This window comes from Mus musculus, chromosome 13 (genome assembly GCF_000001635.26).
Source record: "Mus musculus strain C57BL/6J chromosome 13, GRCm38.p6 C57BL/6J".
NCBI classification, from domain to species: domain Eukaryota; kingdom Metazoa; phylum Chordata; class Mammalia; order Rodentia; family Muridae; genus Mus; species Mus musculus.
In genome coordinates, this window is record NC_000079.6 from 22,096,136 (window position 1) to 22,112,223 (window position 16,088).

The 16,088-nt window shown below is 40.2% G+C and overlaps 1 protein-coding gene across 1 annotated transcript; it reads right to left on the minus strand.

The window, feature by feature from the left end:
* Positions 1 to 5,591: 5,591 nt before the first annotated feature.
* On the minus strand, positions 5,592 to 6,530 carry Vmn1r189 (vomeronasal 1 receptor 189). Its single transcript, NM_145844.1, has one exon. It carries the CDS (start codon positions 6,528 to 6,530, stop codon positions 5,592 to 5,594), a length of 939 nt encoding a protein of 312 aa, NP_665843.1.
* Positions 6,531 to 16,088: the final 9,558 nt, after the last annotated feature.

Consider the following 16,088-nt stretch of genomic DNA (forward strand, 5'->3'; position numbering starts at 1 on the left):
TCCTGGTCACTCTCCTGGTGCTTGGTGGAGGTTCCTGGTCACTCTCCTGGTCCTTGGTGGGGGCTCCTGGTCACTCTCCTGGTCCTTGGTGGGGGCTCCTGGTCACTCTCCTGGTCCTTGGTGGGGGTTCCTGGTCACTATCCTGGTGCTTGGTGGGGGTTCCTGGTCACTATCCTGGTCTTGGTGGGGGCTCCTGGTCACTCTCCTGGTCCTTGGTGGGGGCTCCTGGTCACTATCCTGGTGCTTGGTGGGGGCTCCTGGTCACTCTCCTGGTCTTGGTGGGGGCTCCTGGCCACAGTTTATTTCTGTGTTTCAGATGTGAATCAATGTCATAGCTATGGAGATACTTTACAAAAAAGGCTAAAATCTCTTGTGCCTTAAACAAAAGAAAGAAAACTCTGAGAATCTACTGTCACACCCTCCAAGTGAATGTGAAATGCAGTTGTGATTCAGCATTTAATGTTATTAAGAGACCATTTTGGAAGAACGAGTGGAGAGAGTTTATGAGCCAGAGGAGTAGTGGAGTTTTGTGGTGGATCTATTTCCTTCAGGAGTGACACGGCCTGCCTCAGTTAGGGTTACCATGGCTGTGATGAAACACCATGAGCAAACCAACTTGGGGAGGATAGAGCTTACTTGACTTACACTTCTACAACGTCAAAAGGAAGTCAGAACAGGAATTCAAATAGAGCAGGAACCTGGAGCCAGAACTGATATTGAGGCTATGGAGGGATGCCTTAATTGGCTTGCTCATCATAGCTGTTCAGCCTGTTTTGTATAGAACCCAGGACCATCTCCCTAGGGATGGCACCACCTACAATGGGCTGGGCCCTCCCCCATCAATCAGTATTTGAGAAAATGCCTTACAGTTGAACTACATGGAGGTATTTTCTCAATTCAGGTCCCCTTCTTTCAGATCACTCTATCTCATGTCAAGTTGAACTAGCCTGCACATGGCCATTGGCTACCATAAAGCAGTGACTATATGCCCCTTCTACCTGTGGGTGATTGGCTACTAGTCCTTAAGGACAAAGGAACCAGAGGTCTTCATGCTGGGTGTGGGTGTGGGTGTGGGTGTGGGTGTGGGTGTGGGTGCGCGTGTGGGACAGTATTCAGACATGAAGAACTTTCATAGACTACTGCAGTGAGACAAATCTACTTCACTGCTCCAGGAATAGAGTATATTAGGGATTTTTTATGGTTACAGGTGAAAATGGCTAATTGGTCACAACATCTTTTTACCACGCAGGTGAGAAGCCAGAGCAGGATGTGGATGCTGTGTTATTCAGCCTTGCAGAGAGCTCTATACAAGGTCATTTTCCAAATAAGGCTAACGAGCTGTATTCAGGTATTCAGGGACACTCTGCCAATAAAGTCAGGCAGAGAAAGGGAAGCCCCACTGAGAAAGAGAGCCCTCCATTTTGCACCTAGCTCAGAGAGCCATTCTGAGGGCATAGGGGACTGCAATCTTAGTAGCAGGGTCCTCCAACAGGCTACAGTCACAGTAATAAAGTAAGGGGATCATAGAGTGGTAGCTTTCTTTATGGTACTGATAATGAGACAGTTACAATTTCATGGTATGGGCAGTTTGTTTTTATAGTTTTGCCAGAGGTTCCAGTCTTCACTTCTTCCTGCCATAGCTGCATATTATTTTGGGACATACATAGAAGGCAGAATCTTGATTGAGAGTTTTATCCCATCTGGGCTGGATGTATGTTTTGAAGTCAGGGAAAATTTGAAGGTGAAAGTCGACAATCTCTGAGTAGCCACAGCTTCATATTTCTGATTACATGGAGGATCCAGCCATGTAATCAGAAATTACCAGGCAGAGTTCACGAATAGAGGTAGTTACAGCAGATGGGGACAAGGAAAGAGACCCACAGCCAGACATTGAAAAGAACTATAAGCCTTGGAGCAATCAACCTTAAATGAGATGTCTCCATCAAATCCCTCCCAACAGAGCTTAGGAAGGCTCAAAGAAGAGACAGAGGGGACAGAGGACACCAAGAATACAAGGACTTCCAAATCAATATGAGTAAAGCTCTCATGAGCTCCCAGAGATTGAGCAGGATACATGGGGTCTGCATAGCTTTGTACCAGGTCTTCTGAGTTTACATTATAGCTTCCAGTTTAGTGTGTTTATAGGATTCAAGTGTGTGAACAAGTGGTTCTCTGACTCTTGTGTCTTCCCTTGGGCTTTTTCTGTCTGTTGCTTTGTCTTGTCTAACTTTGATGTGATAGTTTTTTGGTTTTTATTTTTTATTATGTTTGAAAATGAATGAATGAATGAATGAGTGAGAGTCTAGCCACAGGGGTAAGAGCTAACATAAAAACCATCATTTGTACCTGCTGGTAAAGGGAGGGTCTATTTTCTTCTTTGGGACTGACATGGGGTATGTCAACCACTTTAAGGTGATTCTTGTGCTCAGGACTGGTTGACTAAGGGATAGTGGGCTCTACAATTTTTCTGTGTGCTTTTGTTTGGCTATAGTTTGTTCATTTATCTATTTTGGATATTGTGTTTTGTTTTCTGGGTTTGGGGGTTTTGTTATTCTGGGTTTTTGGTTTGTTTTTTGAGAAATAACTTAAAATTGGGTGGGTAGGTGAAGAACCAGCCTGATTCCTTTTTGTTCCTGGGAACCATTTTAAATCTGTAGCTAAGTTTGGTTTCTGTTGACTGTAAAACTTGAATTTCTGTTTCTCAGAGGTGGCCTGTGCCCCACCCCACAACCATGAAGCATTCTGTAACAAATGTTCTTTGTAAAATTCTTACTGCCTGTTTTCACTTCTGCAACCACACTTGCCTGAAAAAATCTCACACTTTGTGATTTTGCTATATACAAGAGGTATGGAAAATTGGCTGAAGGATGGTCTCATGAACTCCACCTTAGGAGGAGACTGCCACCAATTTGGCTCTGATGTGCATACGAATAAAGCTTGCTTTAATTTAGTCATTACTTGGATCAATGGCCTTTCTTCTCACATCTGTGAGATTAACATAGGGAGGAGGAGAGGATCTGAAGGAACTTGGGGGAGTGGAAAAATATGATCAAAGTACATTTAAATTTGAGAATTGTTTTAAATAATAAAATGTGAAATTAAAACAAAAAATATACTCAAGTAGTTTCTAAGGCCTGTAGGCTACATTCCACTCACTGAAGGCTCTATTATTTTTGTATTTAAATTTCATTTGTTAGTGGAATCGTATGGTATTTGTCTACATGCAGTTGACTTACCTCATTTAGTATATTGCCCAATAGGTCCATCCTAGTAACATGCAATGTGTTCAGAAGAAAGAAATGATAAGGTTTGAAGTGATGTTTTTGTTAATTCAATTGTCAAATCTCTTATGCATTTCCTGAAGGGCACAATCAAGTCCCATTTCCAGGTTACCTCCACTATACTCTACTTACTTAGAACTTTTATCATGTATTCAAGGTTTTAATTCATGTTCTGATCAAGATTTTGCTTTGTTTTTTTCCTAATATAATCTGATTTTTAAAGAGAAATTGAATAGAGAAACTTTGTGTGAATCCATGCAATCCTTGATCATGCTGTGTCAACAATTATATTTCTTCTTCCATTGTTTTAAAAAAGCATTTGAAAATTACTTTAAAGTTTATTTGTATGTCCCTGTGTGTGTGTCCATGTGAGCATCTCAGCATGCCTGTGGAGATCAGAGGACAGCATGTGGGGGTCAGTTTTCTTCTTCAGAGACAGATCAGGCTGTCTGGGTGTCAGCAGGTGATTTTACCCACTGAGTCATCTCTCCAGCCCACTGTCTATACCTAATGTTGAACAACCTCTCCATCACTCAGATTAAACACATCTTTCTCCTCTCTTTCTCTATGTTCTTACATCACTTCCTTTTGAGTCAAATTGCAGACTGACTTAGAAGGTGTTGATTTGTCTGGTTCGTTGTGCCAGACATTTAGAAAAGGGCTTTAACATAAGAGCAGTGAGAATTACATGAGCAATGGGTGTTACCTACAGACAAGTCACACTTACATCAACAAGACAAGGAGGAGGAGGGATAGTGAAGAGACCTGCTTCTCTTGCACAGAACTTTACTTCCTTACCCAACTCCCACATCATAGGATGCATGACAGCTTGTAGCTCTAGCTCCTTGGGACCTAAAACTCTCTTTAGGCCTGTATGGGCATCTGTTCACATGTGGTATACATTCATACAGACATATACACATAAGTAAAAATAACTATATTAGAAAAAGAAAGTCTTTAATAATCTATAGCACAATACTATAGACATTGGTTACTTAAATGTTCTGTGTATATAGTACAACCAAGGGAAAATGTAAATACTTATTCATCATTGTAAAGTACAATCATGTGGCACTTATGTTTTTACAGGGGATCTAGTCAGATATGACAGAGAAATTTAAAAGAAAGATAAAACATACCCATAACAACTCAAAATAAATTCATGTTAAATGATTATATCGGTAAGTATTTTTCAGAATGTGCCCATCAGATTCTTCGAACCATGTCACTATCTTATTGTATGGATCCAATTTAAGTGCATAAGCAGGGACTCCTTCATTTAAATGAATCAGATTATTTCGATGCTCTTTGGTGATATGTACTATGGTGGTGTGGCTGCACTGTGCTGTGGAGAGCAGCGGGGCAATAACAAAGGGTAGCTGCAAACCAGGCTTGCTCGGCTTCAGTCACACTCATCGAATCAGTTAGTAAAAGACAAATTCAAAATTTTTAATCAACATAGAAACTATAGATGAGATTAGAATAAAACTTTACTGTGTATTCTTTTTACCCCATATAGCCAGTGTTTACTCCTGTAGAGAACTTTCACGAGTATAACATCATCGACATGATCCAGGGCTTTTAAATTCCTGTCTGGTGCACTGGGCTCCTACTGACTTAATTCACAGTACATATCATTCTTTCATAGTTACATAAAATATTTTCTGTGGTTAGATACTTACAGACACATTGAAGTTTTCCAAGTTATCCCTGTGGCACTAATCTTTAGAAAGCATACCTTCAAGTTCAGGAAATGGAATTTCTTGAACTAACATGATAGAATCACTATGAATTTTGATAGAATTCACAAAATCCATCAGCATTCTTTCATTCACTGTCATAGTAAAACCTAAGTAAAGTAAACCCTAATTAAAGACATTTTTTCAGTGTTGGAGAGATGGCTCAGCACTTAGGAGCATTGTCTGGTGTTCCAGAGAAGCCAGGTTTAATTTCTACCAACCATGCATTGGATCAGAACAATCTGTGTAACTTCAGTCAATCACTGGATGTCCAGGATCTACAGGCAGAGGGCATGCACATTTTGCATAGTTATAAATGCAGGCAAATACACACACACACACACACACACACAGAAAATTAATGCAAACATAGAAAAGTTTAAAAAAAATCTCTTCAAGAGTGGCAAATGGAGAATGAGATTTCTATATCACTTTAATTTGCTAAGATTTTTCTCTCTCAGCTAAGCTCAAGGCTTTGAGTCACACATGACTGAGGATAACCACATGCTTAAACTGCTTTGTGTAATTTTGTCTTACACACATTATTGAAGAACTGAGATTTCTTTGACAGTTATTGAACATATAAATGAGAGAGACATTTTCTCAATTTCTCCATCTGAGCATGCCAACATTCAACTAGAAGCCCGTCCTTGTGAATCAGCACCAGGGGGCTAAAAGTTGCATAACCAAGGGTCAGAAATTCTAGAGTATTTGCCACCAATGTATTGTCCCTTGAAGAGAGACTTAAAATTATAGAAAAGGCACAATCTGTCCAGTAGAAGAAAAGAAAACAGAGCATCAGAAGGAGGACACTTTGAGCAGCTCTCAGCTCAGGGGGAGTTCTGTAGAGAAGCTTGGAGTTCTGAAGGTAGAGGACATGCTGGTGGTGCTTGTGGAGAAGAAATACCATGTAGCCACTGGCCCCTCCCATGGCACCCTGAAACACTGCATCTCTCAGGACCATGAGAGGGAGAACAATCCCTTTTATTTCCTGACTTTCTTGCATAAAATAGCAATAGTTGTCACTATTCTTAAGCTGTGATATATTAAAACCTGTACCTGTGATGGAATGGATTAGGCTCATACTTATTAAACCATTGAGTATCCAAAAGAATGAGAAGAATGGAAGGATGTGCCTTGCAGACTTTGGCCTGAGCCTCCTCCACCCAGATGCTCTGGGACTGATGATGATGGCCTGGACCACAGTGAGGAGACTTCTGGTGCAGATGGAGAGGCCCCGGGCCACCCTTGTCAAGTAAACAATTATCTTACAGCCTATGTCATCCAGGAAGTTTCTCAAACCAAAAGCTGCTACTGTCTTTGGCAGTCCTTTTGTAAGAAGGATTATGATGTTTGTAAAAGCCAAGTGGATGAGAATAACGTGTATGGGTTTCTTCTCAGGGCTTCCCCACCAACTGAACATATAATTCGCAGAAACAGACATATTCCCCAGAGTGCCAACCACAGTCATAAAGAGAAAAATTATTTTATTAATATACTTCAGAACCATTTCTTCCTTTCTAGGTAGAAAAAGTCACATCCAGTATGCAAAGACGTTTTGAAAAAAGCCCCAGTAATCCTAGACATGGATCTGAGCAGCACATTTTGCAATAGCATTTTCTGGAATTCATGAAGCAGCCATGGACACAAGTAATATTGCAGACTAGGTCCCTGAATCTTTTTTTTTTTCCTGTACCCTCTAGGTTATTTTATGTGCACTGACAGGCGAGGTTGGTAACTGGTATTCAAAGCTAAAATTTAAAGGAAATTATTTTTAAGCCTTACTCTAGCAAAACTGACTTGCTTAAGTTCCAGTGTGTGTGTGTGTGTCTGCTCATTCATGTATTATCCTTGTTTACCTCTCACCATAGTTGAATTTAATCACAAGTTCCTATAACCAAAAATTCCTCCTCTGATTCTCATTCCATTCCTTTATATTCCCCCACCCAATTCCTAAATTCTGAGGCTCATGGTGACCCTGTCCTCCTTCCCCACATCACACACAGACACTGGGAAACTCTGTTGATCAACATGTGCAGCATCTCTCCCACTTAGTAACTTTACCTTCTAAGTCTATTCTCCTCTGTTTGATATTCCTTTCTTATCTGATTCTTGAATAGTACAACAATTTCTGGAATTACATTTGACACCAAAGCTTTATAACTTCAATTTCTACATCTTAGCATATTGTTTTCCTATTGACCATTTTGCAATTTCACTCTGTATGAATGTTCGCTAGATATTTTTAAAGATAGTCCTAGGTACCAAGTCAAACTGTGTAGCCTTTCCAGATAAAGTCCCACAGTTAAAGCTGAATCACCAAAAGATGTCCTGAAAAAAACCTCTTGTGTGAAAAATTCACATAACCACCAGGTTGCAGCCAGGGACACTGCCCTGTAGAACCCTGGAATGCTTCCTAGGAGAGTGGGTAGCAGGGGGCTGTAATCCCATTGGATGACTCAGAGCATCTGTGACCCCAAGAAGGGACCTCAGCACATCTAAGGGTGCATGGGGCAGCCATGGAACTGTAGACCAACTTAGCCATGGACCAATTGTTGCTGATGAGGGGAATGGAAGAAGGGGATTAATGATCTGTTAGCTGTTGCCCTGAGATGAGTGAAGTTTTTGAGCTATATGTTCTCAATATAGCTGCATGCAGGAGCATACAGTAGGTTGGGGCCACTGTTGTGAGCAGGGACTCTCCCATCTAAGAGGTCATGGTGGCATTTGCCTTTGTGGGGCCTTTTGAGCAGCAGTTATGTCAGCTTGCTTTACAGCCTACTTCTCCTCCTGTTTCTTTTTCAGCCTGTTTGTCAGGCAGGATGCTTTGTTCTACATGAGTCTGAGCTGAGCCCAGGTCTTAGACCTCAGTAGGATGTTATTATGTACATTCAGGAGCTCCATTCTCATTTCTCTGGGATTTGTGATAAGCTCTGGGTACATTTTCTAGAATAAAAGGAATCTGGATGCTGCAGTGTCTCTCTGGGTTTGCGTGTTATTAGTACTTCGAATGCCTCTGTTCCCTACTCTCTTTCTTGCTAAACTCACAGGATTGTCTTAAATGCCCTTATCCTTCTGATCTCATATAGGACCTGTAGGAACCTAGTTTTGTTGCCAGATTTGTTCCAGGTGGCTTCATTACTTTAGAAATGTCAGTTATTACCTTTCAACTGCCTTATGACAAATCGATAATTGCTGCCTATATCAGAGAATCTTATAAATTACAATACCATCCTGACTATCTGCATATAATGAAGTATACTCCAGACATTAATAGAAAGCACATTAGCATTCGTTATTGTCTTTAGAATAAATGTTAACTGTTCATTCAAAGAGTGGAATCTGTAAAAATTGCTGCAATCAATAACTCCAAGTCCTGGTGGAAAATATTAACATTTTTTTTTCTGTTTAATGCTAGCTTTCCTGTAGATCCTCCATTTCAAGTCCACTATTCCTGTTTCCAAACTTTGAATCACACATGAGACCAGCCTCTGGCACTTCTAGTAAGTGACTTCTACTGAAGTGGACGGTCAGAGGAGAGAGGTGACTTATCTCTTACATTATTTGGTAAATGTTAAAGGAGATTAATTTAAAAGACAGGATGGATTTGATTTTTATATAGATGGATGTTCCCATGAGTTCAGCTCCCAAGAGCCTGAGGTATATAATCTACCTCATTCATCCTGATTTTCTAAAAGCAAGCCAGCAAGCATTGTTGCTCTTTGCTGCTTAGTTCTGGGATAAAGTTAAGATGAGCTGTTTCAAGGATATGCAAGTTCACAGCCTGGATCCTTATAGCAGGAATTCTCAAGATGGTCTTGATAACTGCTACACTTTGTGGTTTATAGTTCTCTACACGCACCAGGCGTAGAAGGACTGAAGTTGAGATAAGTATTTGTAATATTAGGTGACAGAATCTAGAAACTATAAGGATGAATCCATAAGAAAAACCTTTATAATGGGGAGATATAAAGCTATTGTGAGAGAAAACATGTGCCCATCCTTGAAAAGTGGAAATGCATCCGAAGTGAAAAGTACAACCTTTACAAACACCAGTGAGTCTGCTGGAGTCACCATGCTGGCAAACATGGAAGCTAAAAATTTTATATTTGTATGTTTTCTTGTGATTTTTGAGCCTCCCCATGTAAACAATTGAAAAATGATTATCTTGCCTCTGTCTCTCTAGTACTCTTGTTACTGCAGTGTTTCTTTATTGTCTCAAATTTTGGATAGATATTGGAAAATCTCTATCTCACTGATTCCTTAGGAACAACGAACAAATAAATAAACAAACACACAAAAAACAAATAAGACACCTCGGACAATGACCCTCAGAGCTCTGTCATGATTCCAGCCTGAGGACAGACAGCAAAGCCTCAGCATTACTGTCCCATCTCTGTATCTCCAGGAACGACTGTCCTCTGATCTTTCTGGACTGAAGGACCAGCCTTGTGGGGTCAAAAGGAATGTGGAGGACCCAAGGCTCATGGAGCCTTTCAATTCCTCTCTGTCTTAGTCAGAGAGAGACTTCAGCTTTCATGGCACAGCTGAGGGCATCTAAGATCTTACCTTCACGTACTCACCTGGACTTCTGTGGTGCAGACAGGCTCTGGAGCAGCTCTGGGAAGGTGACACTTGCCAGGTCATATTTGTGCTGTCTGGATCTGTGGGGCTCTTGGCTGCTATTAGGTACTGCAAAGTTTAGGTTTCATATTGTCACAGTGTCAGGGGAAAGGAAGGTCACTTCAGGGCCTGAGTCCCTGAGGTATAGCTTCCCTCTCTCCAACAGTTACAGAATCTGTTTTGCTCAGAAGTTATTTCCACCTTAATTAGTGTTTAATTATTTTGAGAGGAAGGATGTGAGGTGGGAAAATGAACAAGTAACCAACTGATCTTCCCATATCTCCAGAGGACTTCCTGTATACTCACTCAGGCCCTGTGCTTGCTGGTTCAGTCTCCGTTAGCCTTGAGTCAGAGGGCCATGTTCCACTGGTGTTCTCCATCCACTCTGGCTCTTACTATATTTCTGCTTCCTCTTCCAAAAGATCCCCTATACGATGAGGGAAGGGATTTGATGGAGACCGCCCAGATGAACTCCTTTTCTGCCTAATCCCTGCCTGCGTGTCTCTGCTTGTGCTCTATGTGTGTTTGGAGAAAGCCCAAAGATGACTGGATAACATACTGATCTATGAGTATAGAAGGATATCATTAGGGCGTGGAGGGCCTTTTGGGTTGCCACTTGGTGGGAGTCTGACATTGGCCAAAAACAAAGGAATGGGCTTCAGGTAGGAATCTGACATTGGGCATGACAAGGATGTAAGCTCAGGCAGGAAACTGTCATTATGGCATGATAAGGAAGTAAGTTTCAGCAAGAATCTAACTTTAGGCTATAATCAGAAAGTAGGGTAAGGCAGGAATTTTAATCGTAGGGTGAAACAAAAGATGTAGGCTTTAGGCAATTTGGGATTTGGACTGGGCAGTGGGCTCAAGTATTTTGGACATTATGACAAGCCCTCTCAAACAACTGTCATGGCATTAATCATAGAACTTTGCTTACTGCTTGCCCTTAATACTTGCATCTAATAAAAATGGTATAAAAAGTGGATTGGGAAACTAAATTTGCCTTCAGTCTCAGAATGGACTGAGGTCTTGCTACAGTGTTGTCTTGCTGTCTTTTTTCTTTTTAATCCTCACTCCCGCACTGGAGAACCTGTTGACTGACTGAGCGGGCTTGGTCATTAGGGGTCATTTTATTGATACTTGTTTTTCTTAATTTTTTTTTTAAATTTTATTTTATGTATGAGTACACTGTTGCTGTCTTTACACACACCAGAAGAGGGCATCAGGTGCCATTACAGATGGTTGTGAGCCACCATGTGGTTGCTGGGAATTGAACTTAGGACCTCTGGGAGAGCAGTCAGTGCTCTTAACCACCGAGCCATCTTTCCAGCCCCCCCCACCCCCTTTTTAAAAAAGACCAGCAGTGTTTGGTTTTATCCTAGATCTGTGGGCTGTCTAATCTCTGGTTCTTGGTTACCCAAGCAGTGTTGAGTATGGGCACCTTCTTGTGGAGTGGGGCTCTAAGTAAAACCAGACATTGGTTGGCTGATCCCATAAGTTCTGTGCCACTATTGTCATGGCATATTTTCTGGCAGGACAGATTGTAGGTCAATGGTTTTGTGGCTGGGTCAGTGTCTACATTTCTCTTTCTAAAGCCTGTAAGAGTATCTTTCTACACCAAGGAGTTTAAAATGTTGAGGTTAAGGCTCCATGTAGTCACCAAGTCAATGTGTTCATGTTGAATGAATTGTGTGGATGTTGTCCACAGCAATGGAGCCCTGATGTCAGTTTGCAGAGAGCAACCCTTTGTTTTTTGGATTTTTATGGGACGCCCTTTCATTTATTTACTGTTGGTCTACATGCCTGTTTTGGGTGTCCTATTCAGAAAGCCCTTCCATTTGCCAATAAGTTCAATCCTATTTCATAAATTCTCTTCTGTCAGAACCTAATATTGGGTCTAACATTGATCCACTTAGAGTTGACTTTTGTGCTGGGTGATAAATATGGTTCTATTTTCATCCTTGTACATGCTTCTACATTCTTTCATCTTTCTCCATGTGTACTTATACAATTTGGCCAATATCATTTTTTGAAGATGTGGTCCTTTCTCCAGTTTGTATTTTTGGCATTTTGGTAAAAATCAGTTGTCTATTAATGGGTGGACTTATATCTGAGGTTTTAATTTAATTCTTTTATTATTTATTTATTTATTATTTTTAATTTTTTCAATATTTTATTAGATATTTTCTTCATATACATTTCAAATGCTATCCCGAAAGTCCCCTATACCCTCCCCGCTCCCCCCATGCTCCCCTACCCACTCACTCCCACTTCTTGGCCCTGGCGTTCCCCTGCACTGGGGCATATAAAGTTTGCAAGACCAAGGGACCTTTCTTCCCAATGATGGCTGACTAGGCCATCTTCTGCTACATATGCAGCTAGAGACACGAGCTCTGGAGGGTACTGGTTAGTTCATATTGTTGTTGCACCTATAGGGTTGCAGAGCCCTTCAGCTCCTTGGGTACTTTTTCTAGCTCTTCCGTTGGGGGCCTTGTGTTCCATCCAATAGATGACTGTGAGCATCCACTTCTGTATTTGCCAGGCACTGGCATAGCCTCACAAGAGACAGCTATATCAGTTTGGGAAACTTTTAAGGAGCACTTCTGTTTCCTTAGGGTTATAGGCCTATTTAAATTGTTTACCTGATCTTGATTAGCTTTGATAAGTGTTATCTAGCAGGAAATTTGCCCATTTTGATTAGATTTTTCAATATTGTTGAGTATAGGTTTTTGAAGTAAGGCCTAATGATTATTTGGATTTCCTCAGTGTCTGTTGTTATGTCTCCCTCTCAGTTCTGATTTTTGTTAATTTGGATAGTCTTACTCTTTCTTTTGGTTAGTTTGGCTAAGAGTTTCTCTATCTTGTTGATTTTCTCACACAGCCAACTCTTGGTTTTGTTGATTCTTTCATTGTTCTTTGTTTCTAATTTATTGATTTTTATCCCTGACTTGGATTCTTTCCAGCCATCTACTCCTCTTGGGTGTCTTTACTTCTTTTTTGTTACAGAGCTTTCAGATGTGCTGCTAAATTCCTAGTATAAGATCTCTCTAATTTCTTTATGAAGGCACTTAGTACTTTGAACTTTCCTTTTAGTAGTGCTTTCATTGTGCTTCATAAGTTTGTGTATGCTGTGTATTGAATTCTAGAAAGGCTTTAATTTCTTTATTTCTTTTCTGACCCAGTGATTATTGAGGAGAGAGTTGTTCAGTTTCCATAAGTTTGTAGGCTTTTTCTGTTGTTTCTGTTGTTGTTGAAGCCCAGCTTTAATCCATAATGGTTTGATAAGATATAGGAGGTTATTTCAATTTTTTTTGTATCTGTCAAGGCTTGCTTTGTTATTGTGTATATGGTCAATTTTGGAGAACGTTCTGTGAAGTGCTGGGAAGGTGTATTCTTTTCTGTTTGGGAGAAATGTTTTGTAGGTACCTGTTAGGTCTATTTAAGTTATAAAATCTGTTAATTCCATTATTTCTCTGTTTATGTTTAGATGACTTGTTCATTGGTGAGTGGGTTGTTGAAGTCTCCCACTATTATGTTTGGGGTTCCATGTGAGATTTAAGCTTTAGTAATTTTTTTCCACAAATGTGGGTGCCCTTTGCATTTGGCACATAGATATTCAGAATTGAGATGTCATAGATGCCAGAATTGAGATGAAGTGGACTTTTCCTTTGATGAGCATGAAGTATACTTTTGCAAATGTAATTCTTTAGGGGATGGTTTCTAATTCCCCTTTTGTTTCCAAATGACTGCAGAGCATTTATATGTCTGCTCTAGCCATTTTTAGCTCTGAATACAGATACAGAGACCTGGCATTTTTATGAACAAGCTGCAAGCCCAAGCTGGATAGGTTCTGAGATATTCTAACCTAATTAGGCTGCTAATACCCAGTCAAATGACCCATTACTTGTCATCTGATCTTGCCCTGGTTTGCTGTGGCAATGTGTGTCTCCATGTCTGCTCTCTCACCTTGACCTTATGGTGAATCCTCTTGTTCTCTCTATATGAATTGTCAATACCTTCCTCTCCCCTGGTCCTCTTTTCTCTCTAGTTTCCTCTATCCTTAGCATTCTTACTCTGGGATCCTGCCCTATTCCCTTCTTCCCAGATAACTGGCTGATCAGCTCTTTACTAGCCAATCAGTGTGATGAAAAACAAGTTTTATATAACATAGAGACTAGAGATGTATGACCCTGCCATGGTCCAGACCACAACTATACGTCTGGGCACAAAAATAAACATCTCAATGTACAGTGTATAAAACCATCTCTGACACTTCTCCATATCTTTTGACTAATTTTAGTTGGAAGTCTATTTTATTAGATATTAGAATGTCTACTCCAGCTTGATTCTTGGGACAATTTGCTTGGAAAATCTTTTTCTAGCTCTTTACTCTAACGTAATGTTTATCTTTGTTGCTGACATTTGTTTCTGGTGTTCTGCAGAATGGATCCTGTTTTTGCATCCATTCTGTTAGCATGTGTCTTTTTATTGGGGAATTAAGTCCTTTGATGTGGAGAGAGATATTAATGACCAGTGATTGTCAATTCCTGTTATGTTTATGGTGGTGGTGATTGTGTGTGTGCGCACGCTTCTTTTCTTTTTGTTTTGCTGGTTTTATTTTAAATAAATATTTAAAAACATATTTATTTTTCTTCAGTGTAGTTAACTTCCTTAGGTTGGAGTGAAGTGTAAACTTGAGGGTTCTTTGGAAAGTCCATTGGATGGTGATTTGCTGGGCCCAAGTCATAAAGGTGTGTTTTCCTGAAGTGGACACAGAGAAAGGATGTTTTGTTAAAGCAGAGATGTGAAGGAACCTTTTGCTGAAGCAGACATAGGTGTAAGGGTAAGGCAGACTAATGAAAGAATGTTTCATTGAAGCAGACACAGGTAAAAGGATGTTCTGTTAAAGCAAATACATGAAAGGATTCTTCGCTAACAACAAACATGTATTAGTCCACTTTTTATGGTTGAACTCCTTTTGTTGGAATTCCAACATAGATAGAAATGCACCGAAAAACTTCTGGTGGTGTGTTGCAGCTTCTTGTCACTTCCATGGACTCAGGACAACTGACAGAGTGATGTCAGCAGATACAGACTCATGTGTTGAGGCAAGACTCATGGAGGACAAGTGATGTTTGTATAAATAGGACTCAATGAACTGTGAGAAGGGCTTGCTGATAGAGCTAGCTGTGCAATATTTCTTGCTCTTGAGGTTTCTATGATCTTCACTTCCTTCATAGAGGAACAGCTGAGAACTTCTCCTGGCATTCTTGATGATCTGAATCTCTTCCTGCTAGCTCATGATGATTTGGGTGAGGCCTGCTTGTTCCTGATAGGTCATGCCATTGCTGCTGCTATCTTGACACTACTGATTTTTAGAGTCTCTGTTGAGAAATTAGGCGTAATTCTGATAGGTATGCCTTTATATTTTATGTAACCTTTCCCCTTGCAGCTTTTGATATTCTTTCTTTTTTCTGTACATTTTGTGTTTTGATTAGTATGTGGTGGGAGGATTTTCTCTTCTGACTCAGTCTATTTGGTGTTCTCTGAGCTTCTTGTATGTTTATAGGCATCTCTTTTTTTTAGGTTGGAAATTTTTTCTTCTATGATTTTGTTGAAAATATTTTTTGGTCCTTGAACCTGGGAATCTTCTCTTTCTATTCTTATTATTCTTAGGTTTGATCTTTTTATAGTGTCCCAGATTTCCTCTATGTTTTGTGTCAGGAAAATTTGAAATTTTACATTTTCTTGAACTGATGTATAAATTTCTTCTATTGTATCTAGTATGTCAGAGATCATCTCTTTCTTCTCATGTATTCTGTGTGATACTCACATCTGTATTTTCTGTTCTCTTCCCTAGGTTTTCTATCTCCAGGATTCTCTCAGTTTGTGTTTTCCTTATTGTTTCTATTTTCATTTTCAATTCTTGGATAGTTTTATTAATTTGCTTCACCTGTTTGATTGTGTTTTTCTGTTTTCCTTCAAGAGAGGCCTCTACCCCCCACAAAATTGAATTTAAGGTCATTTTCTTTCTTTATTTTTAAAAAATATTATTTATTTATGTCTGGGGGTACACTGTAGTTGCAGACACACCAGAAGAGGATGTAGACCTGTTTATAGATGGTTAATCACCATGTGGTTGCTGGGAATTGAAGTCAGGACCTCTGGAAGAGTAGTCAGTGTTCTTAACCACTGAACCATCTCTCCATCCCTTTAAGTGCATTTTCGTGTGCTTCGATGTGTTAGGGTATCCAGGTCTTGCTGTAGTAGGATAGCTGGGCTATGATGGTACCATACTGTGTTGGATGTACCATATTGTTTAGTTCTTAAACTGGCTGTTAGCCATCTGGTTGTCCCTGGTACAGGCAGGCCTCTGGAAATGCAGGCAAAGTTGTGGGCTGGGAAACAGGAGTTCAGGAGACAGGGTGAAGTTTTCCCCTGTTAGAAA

Bases quoted from the DNA above. Each gene is read 5' to 3' on its own strand.
- Vmn1r189 (NM_145844.1), bottom strand. From the start codon at position 6,530: ATGGTTCTGAAGTATATTAATAAAATAATTTTTCTCTTTATGACTGTG.